The sequence below is a fragment of the Thunnus maccoyii genome, chromosome 6, assembly GCF_910596095.1.
Source record: "Thunnus maccoyii chromosome 6, fThuMac1.1, whole genome shotgun sequence".
NCBI classification, from domain to species: Eukaryota; Metazoa; Chordata; class Actinopteri; order Scombriformes; family Scombridae; genus Thunnus; species Thunnus maccoyii.
Window position 1 is genome coordinate 32,157,837 of NC_056538.1, and position 18,859 is coordinate 32,176,695.

Genomic DNA, 18,859 nt, shown 5'->3' on the forward strand with positions numbered 1-18,859 from the left:
TAATGTCTGAAGATGTACTTGGGACCCAACAAAGGACAGAAACGTAAACTTCGTCATGCATCCCTTTTCAAACATCACATAAGCTGCTTATTCTTGCATTAGACTTTGGTTGAAAGCACTTTATCCAATCAGAATCCAGTCTCAGTCTCAGATCTGCTTATTAATCTGAATCCATTCAAACACCTTATTGAATCCATTGTGAGTTAACGTGATTAATAACTAAAACTCAAAACATTGAGCTGAAACCTGCAGGCTGAGACGACGGAAACAGTCTTGAGTTAATGTTCATAACTTGTAGCTACAACTTGAAAATTATATAAGACTGAACTTAAGACATTTTTGTGCCAAGGATACCCAGTTTACAAAATGATATAAATGTTCACAGTGGCAGAAAAGTTGATTAAATATGTATCTGGCACACTGAAATACACACAGCACATCTTATTTATTATGCAAGCTGATAATCTTAGTTTAACTGGGAGAATGCATCTCCTGAAACTGATGATCAGCGACATCATTTTGCTATTGCTGTTTGAGTCCAGTGGAGATTGTACAGTAGTGTTACAGAGTGAGATGTCTTCCCTCACAACTGATCTTTGAGTCCAGACACCGGCGTGCAGCGAGCACAGACACCCGACATCCGCCAACTTTCACCTCGGCCTCCACATCAAGTGGCTCACAGAACTAACGTTAATTAGCAACAACTGATACGATCTGCTGTGTTTTGCACGCTGCTCTGTGCAGAGGGAAGTTTGTCAGGGCCCAGCTGCTTTAAGAAATTGAGTTATTACAATTCATCCTCTTGAGAACATGAACATCTGGCTAAAAATATGATAATTAGCTTTTCTACATTAACAATTGTGATCTCAATGTTTGAGTAAAGTAATCATCATTTCAGTCACACGTGTGCAAACTTGAGTTTAATCATGAGTCCAATCTGAACCCCGAATACAAACATTAACTCTGGATAGTTGTCTTATCAATGTGACACACACACACACACACACACACACACACACACACACACACACACACACAGAGGGAGGGAAACACAACATGTGGAGGTCCAAGGAAAACAAGCTGCTGTTGGCTCGTAGGAAAAGCTGCATGGTGACAAAACACAGAGTCATGTGGTGTCGTCTGGTTGATCCCAGGAATCACAAAAACACCATCATGACACACACACACACACACACACACCCCTGTGCGATGATAAATCATATTAACACCTAAAACAAACACATCTGTACCTGTTTGTACGCTGGTTTGACTCCAGGCATGAGCACCCGGTAACGGTCGACAAACTCCACAAAGGTGTAGCGGATGGGATATCCTGCGCGGCGGATACGAATGGTCTCCATCATACCCGAGTACCTCAGCTGACGCACACACAGCTCCCTGTCAAACAACTGCAGAGAGCGACAGGAGGGCTGTTAGTTTCAGGTCGGAGTGGCAAAGCTTGACCCTAACCTAACCCTACCATAACCCCTAACCCTACCATAACCCTAACCTAACCCTTCCCTAACCACTAACCCCACCATAACCCTAACCCTACCATAACCCTACCATAATCCTACCATAACCCTAACCCTACCATAACCCTAACCCTACCATAACCCTAACCTAACCCCTAACCCTACCATAACCCTAACCCTACCATAACCCTAACCCTACCATAACCCTAACCTAACCCCTAACCCTACCATAACCCTAACCCTACCATAACCCTAACCCTACCATAACCCTAACCCTCCCATAACTCTACCCTAACCCTACCATAACCCTAACCCTAACCTAACCCTTCCCTAACCCTACCATAACCCTAACCCTACCATAACCCTACCCTACCCTAACCTAACCCTACCCTACCCTAACCTAACCCTACCATAACCCTAACCTAACCCTACCATAACCCTAACCCTAACCTAACCCTTCCCTAACCCTACTATAACCCTAACCCTACCATAACCCTAACCCTACCATAACCCTACCCTACCCTAACCTTACCCTACCCTAACCCTACCATAACCCTAACCCTACCATAACCCTAACCCTACCCTACCCTACCCTAACCCTACCCTACCATAACCCTACCCTACCCTAACCCTACCCTAACCTAACCCTACCCTAACCCTACCCTACCATAACCCTACCCTAACCCTACCCTAACCTAACCCTACCCTAACCCTACCCTACCATAACCCTACCCTAACCCTAACCCTACCCTAACCCTACCATAACCCTACCCTAACCCTACTCTAACCCTACCCTAACCCAACCCTACCATAACCCTACCCTAACCCTACTCTAACCCTACCCTAACCCTAACCCTAACCCTAACCCCTGAGTTCACTCCTTGTTTGAGGCGTCTCAACTTTAAAGGATGGGTTCGGGTTTAATACTGATGCGCTATTATGTACGTGTATGCTCTCCATACTGAAGCTCTCAGAACGACATTAAATCCCTCGTTCCAAAGTTCAGCTGTTTAGTACGAAATTCCCTCTTTTTGTTTCTGCGGACCGAAGTTCCTCGCTGAGCTTTGGCGGAGGGATACATCCTGGTAGTGGCGTGTGAATCTGTTGATGTTATCCGGCTTTTACTACTCAAGACGTTCTCAGAGGAAACTTTCAGGTGACTTTTTTTCTTTGCAAATTTGATAACTTGACTATTTTTGGACACTAATATTAAAGTAACAACCTGCTCCGACTTTTTGAGTGTTTTGCGCCTGACATGGAATATAGATCACATCTGTGTTTATCTGGTGTGTTGTGAAAGAAACCAGCGATGGAAAAATGCGTTCCAGAGATTCGTTTTGAGGGACCCTGAAAGGACTAAGTTGTGGCTAACAGCTGGTAAAATGGTCATAAATAAACAGTTTGCAAGGCTCAGTAGAAGAGGAGCTGCGAGAAAATATCACCAGTTGAGCTGATAACAGTTAATGAGTGATTAAGTGTAAATAAATACACAGTAAAAAGCCGGTTCCGGCAACAAATCTACACGGGACGACTAGAACGTATCCCTCCGCCGCAGCTCAGCAAGGAACGAACATACTGACTTGTTTTAGCAAACTGAGGCTGCTGAGGCCTCATATGAGGTTTATTCAGTGTCAGTATGGAGAGCGGGAGTTGTAACAGTGACCAAGAACCGTCAACACATCTGTATTGTATTAAAACAGACTTTAAAAAACCCAAATTTATCCTTTAAACCTGCAATAACTGATTTTTCTGTCCACTCTGGAGCAGCAGAAACAAGCTGCGAACACAACACTGACATATTATAACTTTTTAATCTGATATGTTGAACTTTGTTAGCAAACAGTTGCTTATTTCCACATCCAGCAGTTACGGAGCAACGTTATCATTCATTTGGAGTCGTGTTTCTGTCCAGCTGGTGAATGTAAATCCAATATTCACTCTCCTTTAGCTCTGTTTTTACTCTCTACCAACTCCTGAGAAAAATATCTGGCTCTGAGCAAACACAAACATACCCATAACCCCTTTTCTTTCACCCCTTTAAATACTGTAAACGTCCCTGTAGTCAAGTTTCCACTTCTGATTGTCTGTCGATTGTGAGGTCATGACTTTCCAGACTCGACATATAATCACACATATACCAACATATCTATGACTCCTTTCTTTTGGTTAGACTTGTTTTATACATGTTTACATTATTTTGTCTCCTGATTCATTTTAACAGTTATTAACTGAACTTTCTAACAAATGTCAACAGTGATCAGAGAGTCAATCTACTAGTAACCAAGTGAATTCACACCTCTATTGCAATGCTGGTCAATTAAATCCCTACAAAGTAAACATGTATATATACATATATATATATATATATATATATATATATATTATTATTATTATTATAATATATATATTCTGATCATACATAGAGTGCAGAAACTCACCATCGGCTTCTTGTATTCGTTGGGTTTGATGCAGCGAACAAAGAACGGCTGACAGACGCTCAGAGTTCTCATCAGCAGCTCCAGAGATCTCTTAAACTGACTGCTCAGAGTGGGCGAACGCTTCCTGGTCTCTGCCCCCTGAACACACACACACACACACACACACACACACACACACACACACACATACACACAGTGACATGGACACAAACAGTGAAACAGCGTTAAAAATGTCAGGGTCAGAAACAAAGAGGAGTCTTTTTTTTCTCTTCCTGAGCTCTGACATGAACTCTTTTCCTCTTTCTGTCTCTAAACATAAAGTCTTTGTCTGGCTGATGTTGAAGGTTCGGAGCTGAATGAGACAATCAGCAGTTTAGACACATATGATGATAAACTTTTACTGCCATTCACTGATATTCTTTATTTTGTGTTTTATTGTTGTGTATTCCGCTTATGTGTGAGTGTACGTGTACACACAATATAGATGTTTACTCATATATTTGTCACGTAACTACTCGACTTCTTATTTCTCATAACCAAATCCCTTTTTTTTAAGTTGTTGTCTTGTTTTGTGTCATTCTTTGTTCAGGTGTTTTGTAAGGATTTCAGTGCTTCTTGACATTACTGTCTTTCAGAGGAGGCTCAGTTTTAAAGAGTAAAGAGAGTGAAGATACTGGTTTCATATGAAATAAGACAACATAAGGAATCCAACCATGTTATTCTAGCTGGTCAGTAAGGAGGATAAATGAGGCTCCAAAGTTAGAATAAACCCTTAAAGTCTCAGTTGAAGCTTGGTGTGCTACTTGTCTTTTATCTGTTTGTAAACCCAATAAATAAATAAAGTGTAGACAGAGCAGAAATTATAATCATAAAGAAGATATTAATAATGATATAAAGATGTTTTTAAATTTAAATCAGAGCAGCAACAATTTATCAATTACTCCATTAATTAAACCATTAAACAGAGAACTCATCAGATTGACATGTACAGATATGTTTTATCACATGTGATAATAAACTGATTATTTTTGGGGTTTTGTAGTCAAATAAAAGAAGCAGTGTGAATAAATCTCCTGGACTGTGGGAAATTATAATGAGCATTTTTCCTAATTTTACTGATGAAACAGTTTATTATGAGTACAGAAAAATAATAGGCAGATTAATCAATCATGACAATAATTGCAGTGGTTGAAAGTAACTAAGTATATTTACTTAAGTACAATTTTGAGGTACTTGTACTTTACTTGAGTATTTCCATTTTCTGCTACTTAATACTTCTACTCAACTATATTTCAGAGGGAAATGTTGTACGTTTTGTTGCACATTTATTTGACTACTTTAGTTACTTTCAGATTAAAATTATAAAATAAAATATAAAAAACATAAAATATGTAAAAGTCCCAAACTCCAGCTTTAAATAATGGACTTTTATTTGTAATGAAGTATTTTTACATTGTGGTATTTGTACTTCTTCCATCACTGAATGTTATTGCAGCTCTGACTGATATATTAAATTAGCAGTAATATTATTTAAAAGTTGTTTTAACAGTAACTTTATTTAAACAGTAGTGCCAGGATGATATTTTAGGCTTTATCTCAACGTAAAAGTTTAAAAGTTTCAGAGAAATACATTAAACCGTCGGGAAATATCTTACCAGTTAGATGAGAAGCTAACGTTAGCTCCGTGACGCGTTTAGCCTAGCTTAGCACAAACAGCTAGCATATCGCTAGCTCCATCAAACCTGCCTTCTTTACACAATGTCTGTGTTTATTTAACACATAAAGAAACAGAAAACAAGAGATTTGGTTTAGTAAGTGATCTGCGTACCAGAACATCTAATAACTAACCGCTGGGTCCGACAACTTCAGCTTCAAAAGGTCACAAGATTTGAAGGGTTACAGAATACAGCGTAACACCAGCGGCAACTTCCTACTGGTGTTACGCTTTATTCCGTGACTTCACATTTTATATTTTCTACCGCAGTAGCATCAGTATTAGTAAAAAATTAAGACATAAGACATAAAACTCAGACATTATGAACAGTATTTAGACCTCAGATGACCTTTGATGAGTTATATTTTAAGTTTTACCATTAAATACTAAGGACAGCATGGACTTGTATTCTATTTACATTAAATTTGATTCCAATGCAATTTTATTTGGATATAGATAGAGTTGAAAAATAATAAAGCATAAGACAAAAGCAAAAAAGGTAGAATAAGCTTTTTCAGACCAATTCTGAAGCCAGAGTTTGATGAACACATGCCAAAAAAAAGAAAGCTTTGGAATAATGGTTTATGGTTATGAAAGGCTAAAAATAAGATTTTCTGATGGAGAAATGAATCCATGAGGATTATGTTTTGGGGAGGAAGGGGATGTATTTTGTTATTTTTACCTTGGGAAGAGTGCTGGCAGGTAGACCTATTGAGCTACCAGGAGCGTAACCACACAGAAACTGCCAGGAAGCAGGAAAAAAGACATGCAAGTGAACACACACACACACACACGCACACACACACACACACATATGCATCCAGGCATACACACAGAGAAGAACAAGAAGACAGTAATGTTAGCTTTGAGCTGGACATTACTGAGAAACATGCAAATTAAGGAAGACATGCAGAAGAAGAAAAAGTTGAGCAGGTCGAGCCTCCTTTGGTACCACAACAAGTCTTAGTTGGTTCATTTTGTTCTCAGATAAACTACGGTTTATAAACGGTAAAAGTATCTTTGCTGCCGTGTTTATGTTTCAATCACCTCTTTATATTGGAACAAAAAAATTAATTTGCTTCGTGCATTGGTGGAAAAGTTACCAAAAGCACCGATTTTCATCTCCGCCAATGTCACTGAATGTATCATATCAGCGTAAATTTTACTTATTAAACACTTAAAGTGTGGCTGAATGAGTGTGTGTGTGTGTGTGTGTGTGTGTGTGTGTGTGTGTGTGTGTGTGTGTGTGTGTGTGTGCACGTGTGTGTGTGTGTGTGTGTCTGTTACCATAGCGACGTCAGCCTGGAAAATTTGTTTGATGAACTTGTTCTTAGAAGAGTGAACAAGCTGGATGATGTCACCATATAAAGTGTCTCTGTTCTTCTCCAGGAAGCCTGCAGGACACACACACACACATGCATGAACACACACACACACACACACACACACACACACACACACACGCATGAACACACACACACACATAAACACTGAGTTACAGCGTGCACATTAATATTAAATGTTCTGCGATCATCAAATACTTTAGCAACAGTCACATGTACAGTAGTAACAGGTGGAAACACATCAGCTAATAGCTAATAGAGGAACATTTTAATCATATATCTGCATCTTTAAATGCTTTCTGGTGTGCATGAAGTGACTCTGACCTCTTGTTTCGTAGAAAACAACTCCAGCGAAGTGTTGGATGCCAAACTGAGTCTCGTGGTTGTTCTTTGGAGGGATGTAGTTCGTGTTGACTTTGTGCTGAAAGTTCAGCTTGTTCAGCATCGTGGTGTCTGTTCCCTGCAGGACACAACACGTTAACCAGCTTTAGAGGTGCTGGCAGGTGGATTTTTTCGTTTCCCGTCTTTGTGCTAAGTTAACCGGCTGGTGGCTCCAACTATTTATTTACTGTACAAACCAAACAGCAACTACCACGATACTATCACACCAATGTGGAAGTACCTTAAAGTAGAGCCCGACCAATATACTTCTTCATTTTATGTATATTTGATGTCATTTTACACAAAAAAGTTAATTGTTAAACTGTAAAATATCCTGTCTCCATTACATGTATGTAAATATCAGTTTTTTTTTACTCCCTAATATCGGTATCAGTCCCACAAATCCAGTATCATTCAGGCCCTACGTTAAAGTGAAATGCTACCGTCGACTGCTGGACGCTAGCTCCAACTGACATGTTAGCAAACAGTTGTTTATTTCCATATCCAGCAGTTACGGAGCAACATTATCATTCATTTGGAGTCGTGTTTCTTTCCACCTGGTGAATATAAGTCCAATATTCACTCTCTTTTAGCTCTGTTTTTGTTCTCCACCAACTCCTGAGGGAAATATCTGGCTCTTTAGCTGCTAAATGCTCCATTATGTTCACCAGCTAGTCTAAAGCTAACTGTGTCTGTTTGCTGTTTGGTGCTGAGCAGGTAGTGTACAGCGGCTTTTTTACAGCTTTTTCTCTGAAAACGACACTATGAGATCGCTGAGAGTGAACCAGAACAGTCAAGTTGCAGCCGGACAGATAAACAATGAGCTGAAACTCACTATAAATCTCCATAAAGCCGAGAGGAGCTGCAGAGTATTACAACACATTACACACTGACAGCTCAGACATTATTATTATTAAAAATATACAACATACATACAATATATATATATGTATGAGGCTTTAATGCTGCTATTGTCTGACTCTCACTGAGTGTTTGTACCTTGGGAAACTTGCTCTCCTCATCGATGAGCGAGATGATGTTCATGGGTTTGATGGCGATCATGTCCAGAGCATCCTGGTTGTCGGTGAACTCGATGTGCTGCCAGTTGATGTGCTCCAGGTTGTACTCCTCCTGCTCCAGCTTGAAGACGTGACGGACGAAGAACTGCTGCAGGTTCTCGTTGGCGAAGTTGATGCACAGCTGCTCAAAGCTGCAGGAAGGAAGGCGAGAAGAGACAGGAGAATGAGTGCGATGAAAAAAGAATTTCACTCTACTTTGATGCTCTTCAATTAAAGAAGGTGAGAGGAAGAAGTTTTAGTTTAAGATGGAGTATATTGACATTGTAAGAGAAAAGAAGACTGATTCCATGTTGATAGACGGCTGCTCAGAGCTTCAGGAGGCGAAGAAAACAACAAGAATTTAATCTGATAATAAGAAATGCAAATAACAGCTGGATCTCCTCAGGAAGCTGCATCATTAAGAACAGCAGGGAATCAACTCAAGTTTATTTGTATATATATATATCAAGGAGCTTTACATAATGCAATAAAACATTAATCATATGTCTCATAAATCATTCAAATGCTAATTTTAAAAGTAGAGAAACTTTAAAATAAGATGGTTTGTGTTTTGTACCTGTTGACGGTGAAGTTCTCAAAGCCGAAGATGTCCAGCAGTCCGATGGAGCGTCTCATGACTTTGGGCTGCGAGGACGGAGGCTTGTAGATGGCTGCATTGATCTTCTCCACGATCCACACAAACAAACGTCCGTAAATACCCTGCAAACACACACACACACACACACACACACACACACACACAGAAACAAACACACACAGAGGCTGAGTCATGATTCAACACATTAACGTCCTGTAATAGATCTCAGTTTTAAAGCGGACATATTCTGCACATTTCCAGGTCTATATTTTCATTCTACTGGAATATATTTGCATTATTTACAGTTAAAGGCTCTTTATTTATCTCATACTGGTCCTACTGGTCCAGCCCCTCAGTTCAGCCTCTAGATTACATCATTGACTGTATTTAAAGATGGACGTCATGACAGCCCCCCAAAAGTGAAGCCAAAACGTCTCGATCGCCCCCTGGTGGCTGGCTGCAGTATAGGTCATAAGTCCCGCCCCCTCCATGTTAGCGGATGGGACATGAGCTAAACTAAAAAAATCAAAGTACCCGTCAAATAAATTTTTCTGTCATTTTAAATAGTTCCTAACATGCTGATGTTTGTCCAGGTTCTCATTTTTCTGATAAGTTTGTTTTTAATTAGTTATTTGACGATATAGAAAGGGGGTGTGACGTCATGATTGACAGCTGTGGCTCCAAATGACGTCACACAAGCAAGATGGCAGCTCCCGAATAGGAGATATTTCAGCTTCACTTTTACACAACGGTAGGAAGAAGAGACGCGTCATCCATGTTTATTTAAAGTCAGCAGGCGACATCAACAAACTACAGTAGCAGGATTTCTCTTATTTCTCTTCTTCTTTACTCGAAATGTAAACTTCTCAAATACATCCGTACATGTTGGAGCTGAATCACATCTGAAATATGCACATGGACAACGTGAACAACCTGTGGAAACACCTTAGCAACAGAGACTACAGAACAGATGTTTTGTGGGAAAACAATCTGATGTCATCAGGAAGTAGAAGTAACAAAGTGTTCAGAGCAGGTTGAAGCCCTGACTTTTGACTTGCAGGAAGCATTTTTACATACATTAACATCTGACATTATAACAGTATATAAATAACAGAAAATACGACAAAAACAAAAAGCGCGTTATATCTCCTTTAATAATAATAATAATAATAATAATAATAATTCAGAAACATCGATGCAGTTTTGTACCTTAACAAAAGCGTCGCGTACATCCAGAGCTTGTTCCATGCTGAGCGGCGTGGAGACGGTTTCTCCTCTGGTGATCAGAGTTCGGCTGGTCAGACAGTTCATCAGATCCTTCCCGTCCACCTGAACACACACACAAACACACACACACACACATGCACACACACACACACGCACACACACGCACACACACGCACACACACACACACACACACAGGAAGTATGAACATTTGGTAAATAGTGTGTTTTCCTGTGAACCTTCAAGAGGAGCTCATGTCAACGTTAACTCATCGTCTAAGAAGCACACTGAAAAATGACATGTCAGTTTCTGAATGATGATGATGATGATGATGATGATGATGATGATGATGATGATGCTTCCTGAGGTTTTGATTTGCATGAAAGTGAACAGTAATCACAGTCATGGATGGATGACATACTGGAGGCCCCTGAGACTGTTATTAAAAGTCTTTTTGATAATCTGACACAATATTTATTTTAGTTTATTTTTCAGCTGCAGAGGCATAATTAGGCTTCAGTAAACCTAGAAGAAGATCAAACCTGCACCACAGGTTTCCCTTGATGGTTTCCTATAATATTTTATATTGTGCCCTTTAGTATTTAGTATAATATCTGTGGCAGGATGTCTCTTCTTCTTCTGCTGTATGAACAAAAAACTGAAGTTAATGTACAGTTTTCTCTGCACAGAGACCCATTATGTCACAGTCCCTCCAGGATCTTACTGTAGCTCATACTGTGTGGACTATCGTCATGCTTACTCTATTTATTTACTCAGCAGCAGACAGTAGAGAGCAGAGATATTAATGTAGAGAGACGAGAGATAAAACAAAGATCGTCGGCCTGACTCAGTGTCCCAACCCCCAACGCAACCAGGAAACCCCTAAACTAAATATTAAACTACTAATTATTATAATAACTGGGGTACAGCAGCGTTAAAAAAAATCTGAATAATGCCAACGTCATTAATTAAACTGGCAGACTGAAATGATAAATTAATTAAAGTTATTGTGAGGCTCACTATGACTGAAGGATTTGGATGCAAAACCAAAATGTTGATACCTGACGAGTTAACAGGAGACCATTAATTAACTGTAATTTATTATTATTATTATTATTATTGTTGTTGTTGTCGTCCTCATAATGGAAAAACCCTCTATTACTGAAACTGATTAGTACATCTATCTTAGTGACTGGTGCTCACTTTCTGACACATTTAAAGGCCTGTTTGAAGGTTCAGACTTGGTTTTAGGGTCAGATATTTAGTCATGATGGTTAGTGGCTAGGGAGTGTGTGTGTGTGTGTGTGTGTGTGTGTGTGTGTGTGTGTGTGTGTGTGTGTGTGTGTGTGTCACCTCCAGCAGAGTAGCAGCAGTAGTGAGGTGAGGGCTGCGCACCACCTCACAGGCATCCAGGTTGTCATAGGTACGAGCTGCAGGGTCAAAGGTCAACAGAGTGAATATATATATATGTATATATGTATATTCTTTACACACAGAAAGGATAAAAATGAAACACACAAATGTAAATATGACAATATATTTAAAAGCTGTGACAGTAAATGTTGTGGCTCTCTCAGTGTTACATGTAGCGTTGTATTTTGTTTGTTTGTTTTGTTTTTGTTTTTTTTGTTTTTTGTTTTTTTTCTTGCTTTGTACTGTTTGTTGTTGTGCTGTTGTATGTTTTGATTGCAGGGGGACTACGGATGCAAATTAGCTTCGAGCTAACTCCGGTGCAGTGCTTCTTTAATGTTTAAAACTGCACACTGTCCTAATCAATAAATCAAATCAATCAGTCAAATGTAGATGTGTACAGACAGATCTCAGCACAGAGTTAGTCTGAAGTGATTCATGAGGAGTAAATCCTGCTGTGAATTCTTTTTGTCTTTACCTTCATATCTGAGGTTTCCCATGTGTAATATAGCAGCCAGCAGTTTAGAAATCTCCCAGTTCTCTTTGTCAGTGAACATTAATACCTGCAGAACAGAGAGACGGAAAAAACTGAAACTCCAATGACGGAATAATAATAATAATACATTTTATTTATTTAGCACTTCTCTTAACAATGTTACAAAGTGCTTTACAAAAGAAAATAAAACCAACAAGGCAAAGAGGAACACAGAGTTAAAGGCAGAAGTACATAACAATAGAAGATGCACAATGATAGTAATAATAGGACAAGAGAGAGAGTAATATTTAATCAGTTAAAGATGAAGCAATGAAGAAGAAGCTTCTACGTGATAAATTAATCTGTTTTTGTGCTGTTTGTGTCACAACCTGCTCAAAAGTATGAGACAAAGGAGAGATAACACACATTAACTAATGCAAAATGTTTTAATTAAGTAAATTAGATACAGTACAATAGGATGTGTCATTTCAACTCCAGAGCTCGTTATCAAAGTCTAATAAATAACACACACACACCTGGAGCTAACGTCTCTGTGCTGCACTATAATATGAGTGTGAGGTTTTAATCAGTACCTTCATGGCAGAGCGGATGTTGGAGTATTCTTTCATGTCGTCACGGCCGTCGCACACCGTACAGTGACCCTGCAGAGAGAGAGAGAGAGAGAGAGAGAGAGAGAGAGAGAGAGAGAGTCAGGTTTACAAGGAAAAACTTAAGAGGTAATCAGATGTGACAAATATTATCATTTCAAGACTAATATGTTCTTGGTGTATTTTGTTTGTGAAAGAGTTCAACCGTCACAAAGTTTCTCATGAATTTTTAAATATAAATACATTTTGTTTAATTTTGTGCTGTAATATGTTTTCACAGCCTTTCATATATATATATATACACATATATTATCCACAAACATCATGTAAGTATGTTAACAACAGCCCCAGTTTATGCTTCTCATATATAACCGTTAATGTTCAAGTCACAGAGCAAAGTGTCAGATTTTTTTTCTAATGCTCGATTGTAATGTTAATACATGAGAAGCAAGAATTCTGGCTGTTTGACACCAAATCGTGACATTTACAGCTGATGTTTCACAACCCTGAAAGCTTTTTTATCTCTTAAAGGTTCCCTGTGGAGTTTTTGACCTCTAGTAACCTTTCTGTACGGAGCTTTTATGATTTTTTTATGAGTGTGTTTGCCAGCTGTAAATGTGCTGAGAAACGCTGCCATGGACCAACAAAGGCAGAGAAGAAGAAGAAGACTGCAGGCCAGTGAGTATGGATGTTAACAATGCAACAATTTAAAATACTCTAAAAATAGTTTTACAAATGTTTTATGAGCAAGAAAATGGATTCAGCACATTTGTTACATCACACAGTGACCCTTTAACAAACCAGTATTATCAGTGGTGGAAATATCTCAACTTATTGACACATCATCTCTGTTTGTTTCCCTTTAACTCAGTTATAATGTTTGTTATTGTGCAGCGACTGAGTGGCAGAAAGTCCTGAAGGTTGTTCTAACGAAGGATCAATAACTGCTGCAACAGCTAACGGGTTGATGACACGTCAGCTGAACACATGTACGTAAAAGTGAAAGATGACTCACTATGGTCAGGTAGGTGTAGTCGGTGGCTTTACTCAGCCCCAGTTTCTTCTTCTCGTCTGCAGTCATTCCCTTCAGCATGCAGTAGAAGATGTGGTAGTTCCTCTCATCGTACGCCTGCAGAGAGAGATATTACAGGAATCCTAGCAGTGTTAGCATGTAAAGGTTAGCATGTTAACTTTAGCATGCTAATGTTAGGTTTAAAGGTGTCTATCAAAACAGAAAAATAAGCTTGAAAATCTCATTAGTTTTGACATTTTGTCAGATTTCTATCATAGAACAATCTGCATCTTAGTCTTAATCACAGAAAATCCTCAGAGATGTAAAGTTTGAGCAGGTGTTGTCGTTCTGTGTCGTACCTGTCGACACACCCTGGATTTCTCCAGCAGGTACTGCTCTATCTTGGCTCCCTCTATGGCTCCTCTCTTGTTGAAATGGATGTCGATGTATTTCCCGAAGCGGGATGAGTTGTCGTTACGGATGGTTTTAGCGTTGCCGAAGGCTGCAGGAGAAAACGACAGAGATCAGTGATGATGATGTTATATGGATGTAAGTGTATAAGAACAAGGCTGTATGTGTGTTTATGTGTGTGTTATCATGAAGTTTCACATGCAAGAAAATATTAAACAAAACATAAATATTCAAACCAACATCGTTTGGTTGCTACTCTTTCATCTGTCCTTTTTCAGGAGTGTATATGTGTCAACTGTTTGCTTTCATGAGGAGAACATGTTCAAGAAAACCTAAATCTTAACACCAGGTCAAGACCTGCAAACCTCTGAGAGGAGACATTAGGTGCATGTAGCACGGTGTAATGTTTCAGTGTTTATCTTTCTGCATGTGTTTTCCCTATTTGTAGATGTTTTTTTTATTCGTAGCATGTTGTGAAAGAGGTTTTCCTCACTGTAATCATTCCTCCTGTTCATACTGGATATTAAAAGATCCTTCAAGTGTGCTTTCAATGGAAGTGATGGAGGCCAAAATCCACAGTGTGTCCACACAGTCATTTAAAAGTCTCTGTGAAGCTTATATTCAGCTTCATCAGTCTGAGTTAGTCATATCAAGTGGATATCTGACACATTTACAGTCTTTTTTAGCATCAAATTCCCTCTTTGTGTTTCCTCGGACAGTGTTTCCCTGTTGAGCTGCAGGTGGAAGTATAGTAACAAAAAGAGGGACTTTGGTACTAAAAAGACTGTAACATTGAATGATATCTACTTGATTTGACTCATTTGGACGCTGAAGCTTCATGTGTGTGTGTGTGTGTGTGTGTGTGTGTGTGTGTGTGTGTTCCTACCCTCTAGTATAGGATTGGCCTCCAGGACCTGTTGTTCTATCCAGGAGTGTTGACCGCTGATGGCTGCCAGGAACTGAAGGATCAGTTTGGTGCTTTCTGTCTTTCCTGCTCCAGACTCTCCGCTAATAACACAGATATTTAAAAACATTCAGTCAGTTTGCTTCAAGATATTTTTGCTCTCTGTACTTTTATCGATACCTTCCTTCCTTCCTTCATGCAACAAATGAACTCAATCTTTCAAATGCATCAGTGTTCAACACAAACCAATCAAATACAATATGAAATAAACAAACATGATTTAAATCAGGAAATATCTATAATAATATGTGGAAATTCATATTTAAACAACATACAGTTAGACTGTCACTCTGTTACAACTTTCATTACGTGACAACTTTTGCTATTTTGTGCTTTCAAGCACATTTTAGTCGCTACATTAAAGAAATTGATGTTGGATATCCAGCCTCAGGTTTAATAGATAGATAGTAATATAACGCAGCTGTCGTCTGTCCTTCTAGACTAGCGTGATGATAATGTGAACATTCAGACTGAGGTCACTCTGCTGCAGTGTAGATACCGTCTGGATCAGATTTAGTGAAAGTAGCCCAAAGCTGAACAGAAAACATCAGATTCAGTGTGATTGTCTCTGTTCATACGGTCGTATTATGCACATAAATACATCATGGCAATGAATTAGGGAACATACACATGTGCAACACATGTAAATTGATTGTTATGTGATGTAAATACTGTTGTTATTGAGAATGTCACTATTTATTATGAGCTTTATTTAATTAATGTATGTCTGGTAGTGACATGTTTAAGTAGAAAAGCCTAACCAGGGACAAATCCTTTATGCAATACATCTGTTTCATGTTAGTTTAACCTGTTACAATGTTTTTTTGCATCGTCCCTGACAAATAAATGAGTCTATAGACACGCCAGCAGCTTTGTGAGGCTGTGAAGACATGAAAACCAAACAGATAGATATGTCCAAGATTTGTTTTTACTCTTTAACTATTACCACCTTAGTTTAATGTGTTAGCATGTTAACATTTGCTAATTAGCGTCTTAGCATCCACTGGGTTGCCGGCGACCCACTTAAGCCAGCTGTTAGCGGCAGCATCATGCAGTAATGAGTTGAAGCATTTGGCACAATTTGGCCAATTGGAGATGATTGGAGAGGTTCAGTGACACCACAAACTAAAAACTCTCATAAGGTTAGGCCTAGAGGTCTGGAATATGTAGAAGGTTTATGGTGATATGTCTGCATAGTTCTGGCATAAAGCATGTCCTAATTATTGTTATTTAAATATGACTCATTACAGACGAGGACCAACAACACTTTTTTGAGCCTTATTTGAACTGATGTAGTTTTGTTTGTGTTTTAGCCACATGCTAAACAAACACATTCCCAGAAACTAGAAGATGTCACTTGTCAAGTGAAGCCTGATACATGTATCATGGCCTTACAGTTCTTCTTTTATACGCTTTTCCATTTGCGTATGCCAAATAGGTGAAAATTCTATAAAAAGGGTGGATGTTAAGAGGTAAAAAGTAGAGCTGAGGCTGAGGTATTGGACAAATTAAAATTTTGACCTGATTATGGCGCCAAGTAAAACCTCACAAAGGCCACAAATGTCTGCATCAAACTAGTGGAGACAATCTAACTCAAATGTGAACCTGCTGCTGGAGGAAAGCTAATGTTTGCGAAGTGAATTTTTGCCTTGTGTTACTGCGGGTTTGAACGCAGGAACATCTGTTTTTATTCGCATAATTCACGCAAGTTTGGCCGCGTGATCATTTGTGTTTATTCGCCCCAAACAGCCAGCAAGCAACGGCAGGCACGACTAGTCCCCACCTGGACTATGAGAGTCAGACAGTGATGTTACTGAGGCTCAGTCCTCCTGCTAACAACAGTTACTGAGATATCAACTCTTCTCTGTTGGTTCTGCTGTGATAAACTGCATCAACCTGACACATAAAACTCCCCCCAAACATCTGTTTATTTACTACATTTCCCAGATGACAACGACAGACCTTATAGCGGTATGAACCCAAAATAAGAGAGGAATAAGAGAATCTCTGGAAACCATGAATGTCTGTTCCAAATTTTAAGCCAATCCATCTTCTAGATAACAAGATGTTTAAGTGAAAACTTGACATATGAGTGGCTGAAGAGGAGAACTGAAGGGATCACCAAAAACATCTGGATTTGGCCCCTTGGGACCCTGAATGTCTGTACAAAAGTTCATGGCGATGCATCCTATAGAAATATGATGTCACCATCCTGAGTAAGATCTACCTGCAGTCTGGACTCTTTCCTACCTGATGATGCAACACTGGTCGCGGTTGTTCCTCTGCATGTTGAAGTAACAGTTGTCGGCGATGGCGAAGATGTGCGGCGGCATTTCGCCGATCTTCTTGTTGGTGTAGAGGCGGATCTGGTCGGCCGTGTAGATGGGCAGCAGCTGATACGGGTTGATGGCCACCAGGATGGAGCCGGTGTACGTCTGCACACGGAGGAGGAAGAGGAGGAGGAGGAGGACAGTAATCAAGGGTCAATCAGTTACTGCTAATCACCGTGGATTGATACATTAAATGATTCAGGACAGATAGTTGGTTGATCAGACAGGATTTAAATGGATTTAGAGCTTTTTTAGGCCATCATGATGCTAATTATTTTAGCAAATTTCATGCCAGCGGACTGTAAAATCTCTATAGATGTTGACTAACTTTGATCCAGTAGCTAATTTCCAATAACAGGCCAGTTTAAGTGTAAAAGATCAATTAGCAGTATTGGTCAAATCCTTCTTTCAATGAATAAAAACATCACATATACTCTCTCTTGCATCTACTGTATACATCAATGCATGCACATGTAATGTATACACATGCACACAATGTTTCTGTTATCATGGATCTGTTTTATTCATTTGTTTGGTTGTTTTAACTTGAAATTAAAAGTCTTCCAATGGACAGACGACGGCTGCAGACATCACACCTGTAGCATTATTTCCCCCAATCATACAACTGTAAACTAATAAATAAACACAATTAATGCTTGAAAATCTAGATGTTCTGTAGATTAAACTCTTTCCAGATGATTCCTGGACTGAATGCAATCTGTCTTCCAACTTATTATGTGATTATTTATCAAATCAAATATAAAAATTGAATATTTAAAGAGCAGCGAGCTGAGGCTGGTGGAAGGCGGATGAGGTGACGCAGGTGTCGTAACTCAGGTGGCGAAGGATGACAATGAGGACGTATCAGTGTTCGCCAACCGGAGAACAGACGGCCATGTTGGAAACAAACCAGCTGCTCGGTTACCGCTAAGCCTGAGAGAATCAGTCCTATGAAGCGTTTTGACTCGTCCAGCAGAAACATGATACTTACAAAGCTTCTAACAGAAAAGTAGAGCTTTCCCCCTCCATGATCATTTAGTTTTGTCTTTTAGTCAAGACACACTGTATTTTCTCAATGAAAGCAGTCAGTTATCACAAAAAAGTAGGTGCAAAATAAAGTTTTACTAAATAAAATAAAGTATGGAGATGAGCTGTTTACCCTCTTTTGCTTTGAACAGCAGAATCATTCATTCATGTGCAAGAAAATATAAACATTTTGCAATTAAACCTGTGATTTCTATTCAATTTAAAGTTTTTAAGATGCCAACATGAAACATTTAAAGCATGCAACATACATGCAGTTTACAGATACAACTGAACAGGAAATATACTGCATGTTGCTGTTTTTGAGGCCGTGCAGGTGCATTAAATACTCTTCCAGCCATGCTCGATGTCCAGGAGCTGACTTACCCTGCCA

The 18,859-nt window shown here is 39.2% G+C and overlaps 1 protein-coding gene across 8 annotated transcripts in view; it reads right to left on the reverse strand.

Annotated features, from left to right (window-relative positions):
* LOC121898247 (unconventional myosin-VIIa) overlaps positions 1–18,859 on the reverse strand; it is an 81,938-nt gene that overhangs the window by 34,708 nt on the left and 28,371 nt on the right. For 5 of the 8 annotated variants that reach the window (XM_042413195.1, XM_042413196.1, XM_042413194.1 and 2 more), the window contains 14 exons: positions 17,363–17,547; positions 15,035–15,156; positions 14,097–14,239; positions 13,741–13,854; positions 12,711–12,779; positions 12,121–12,205; positions 11,586–11,662; positions 10,217–10,336; positions 8,987–9,129; positions 8,351–8,561; positions 7,295–7,430; positions 6,915–7,021; positions 3,914–4,051; positions 1,251–1,409 (listed from right to left, as the gene is read on the reverse strand). In XM_042413195.1, the coding sequence (XP_042269129.1) occupies positions 1,251–1,409; positions 3,914–4,051; positions 6,915–7,021; positions 7,295–7,430; positions 8,351–8,561; positions 8,987–9,129; positions 10,217–10,336; positions 11,586–11,662; positions 12,121–12,205; positions 12,711–12,779; positions 13,741–13,854; positions 14,097–14,239; positions 15,035–15,156; positions 17,363–17,547 (1,809 nt within the window). Of the gene's footprint in view, positions 1–1,250; positions 1,410–3,913; positions 4,052–5,568; positions 6,067–6,914; positions 7,022–7,294; positions 7,431–8,350; positions 8,562–8,986; positions 9,130–10,216; positions 10,337–11,585; positions 11,663–12,120; positions 12,206–12,710; positions 12,780–13,740; positions 13,855–14,096; positions 14,240–15,034; positions 15,157–17,362; positions 17,548–18,859 lie in introns of those variants that run through there. The other 3 variants (XM_042413201.1, XM_042413200.1, XM_042413199.1) reach the window with 3 other exon arrangements.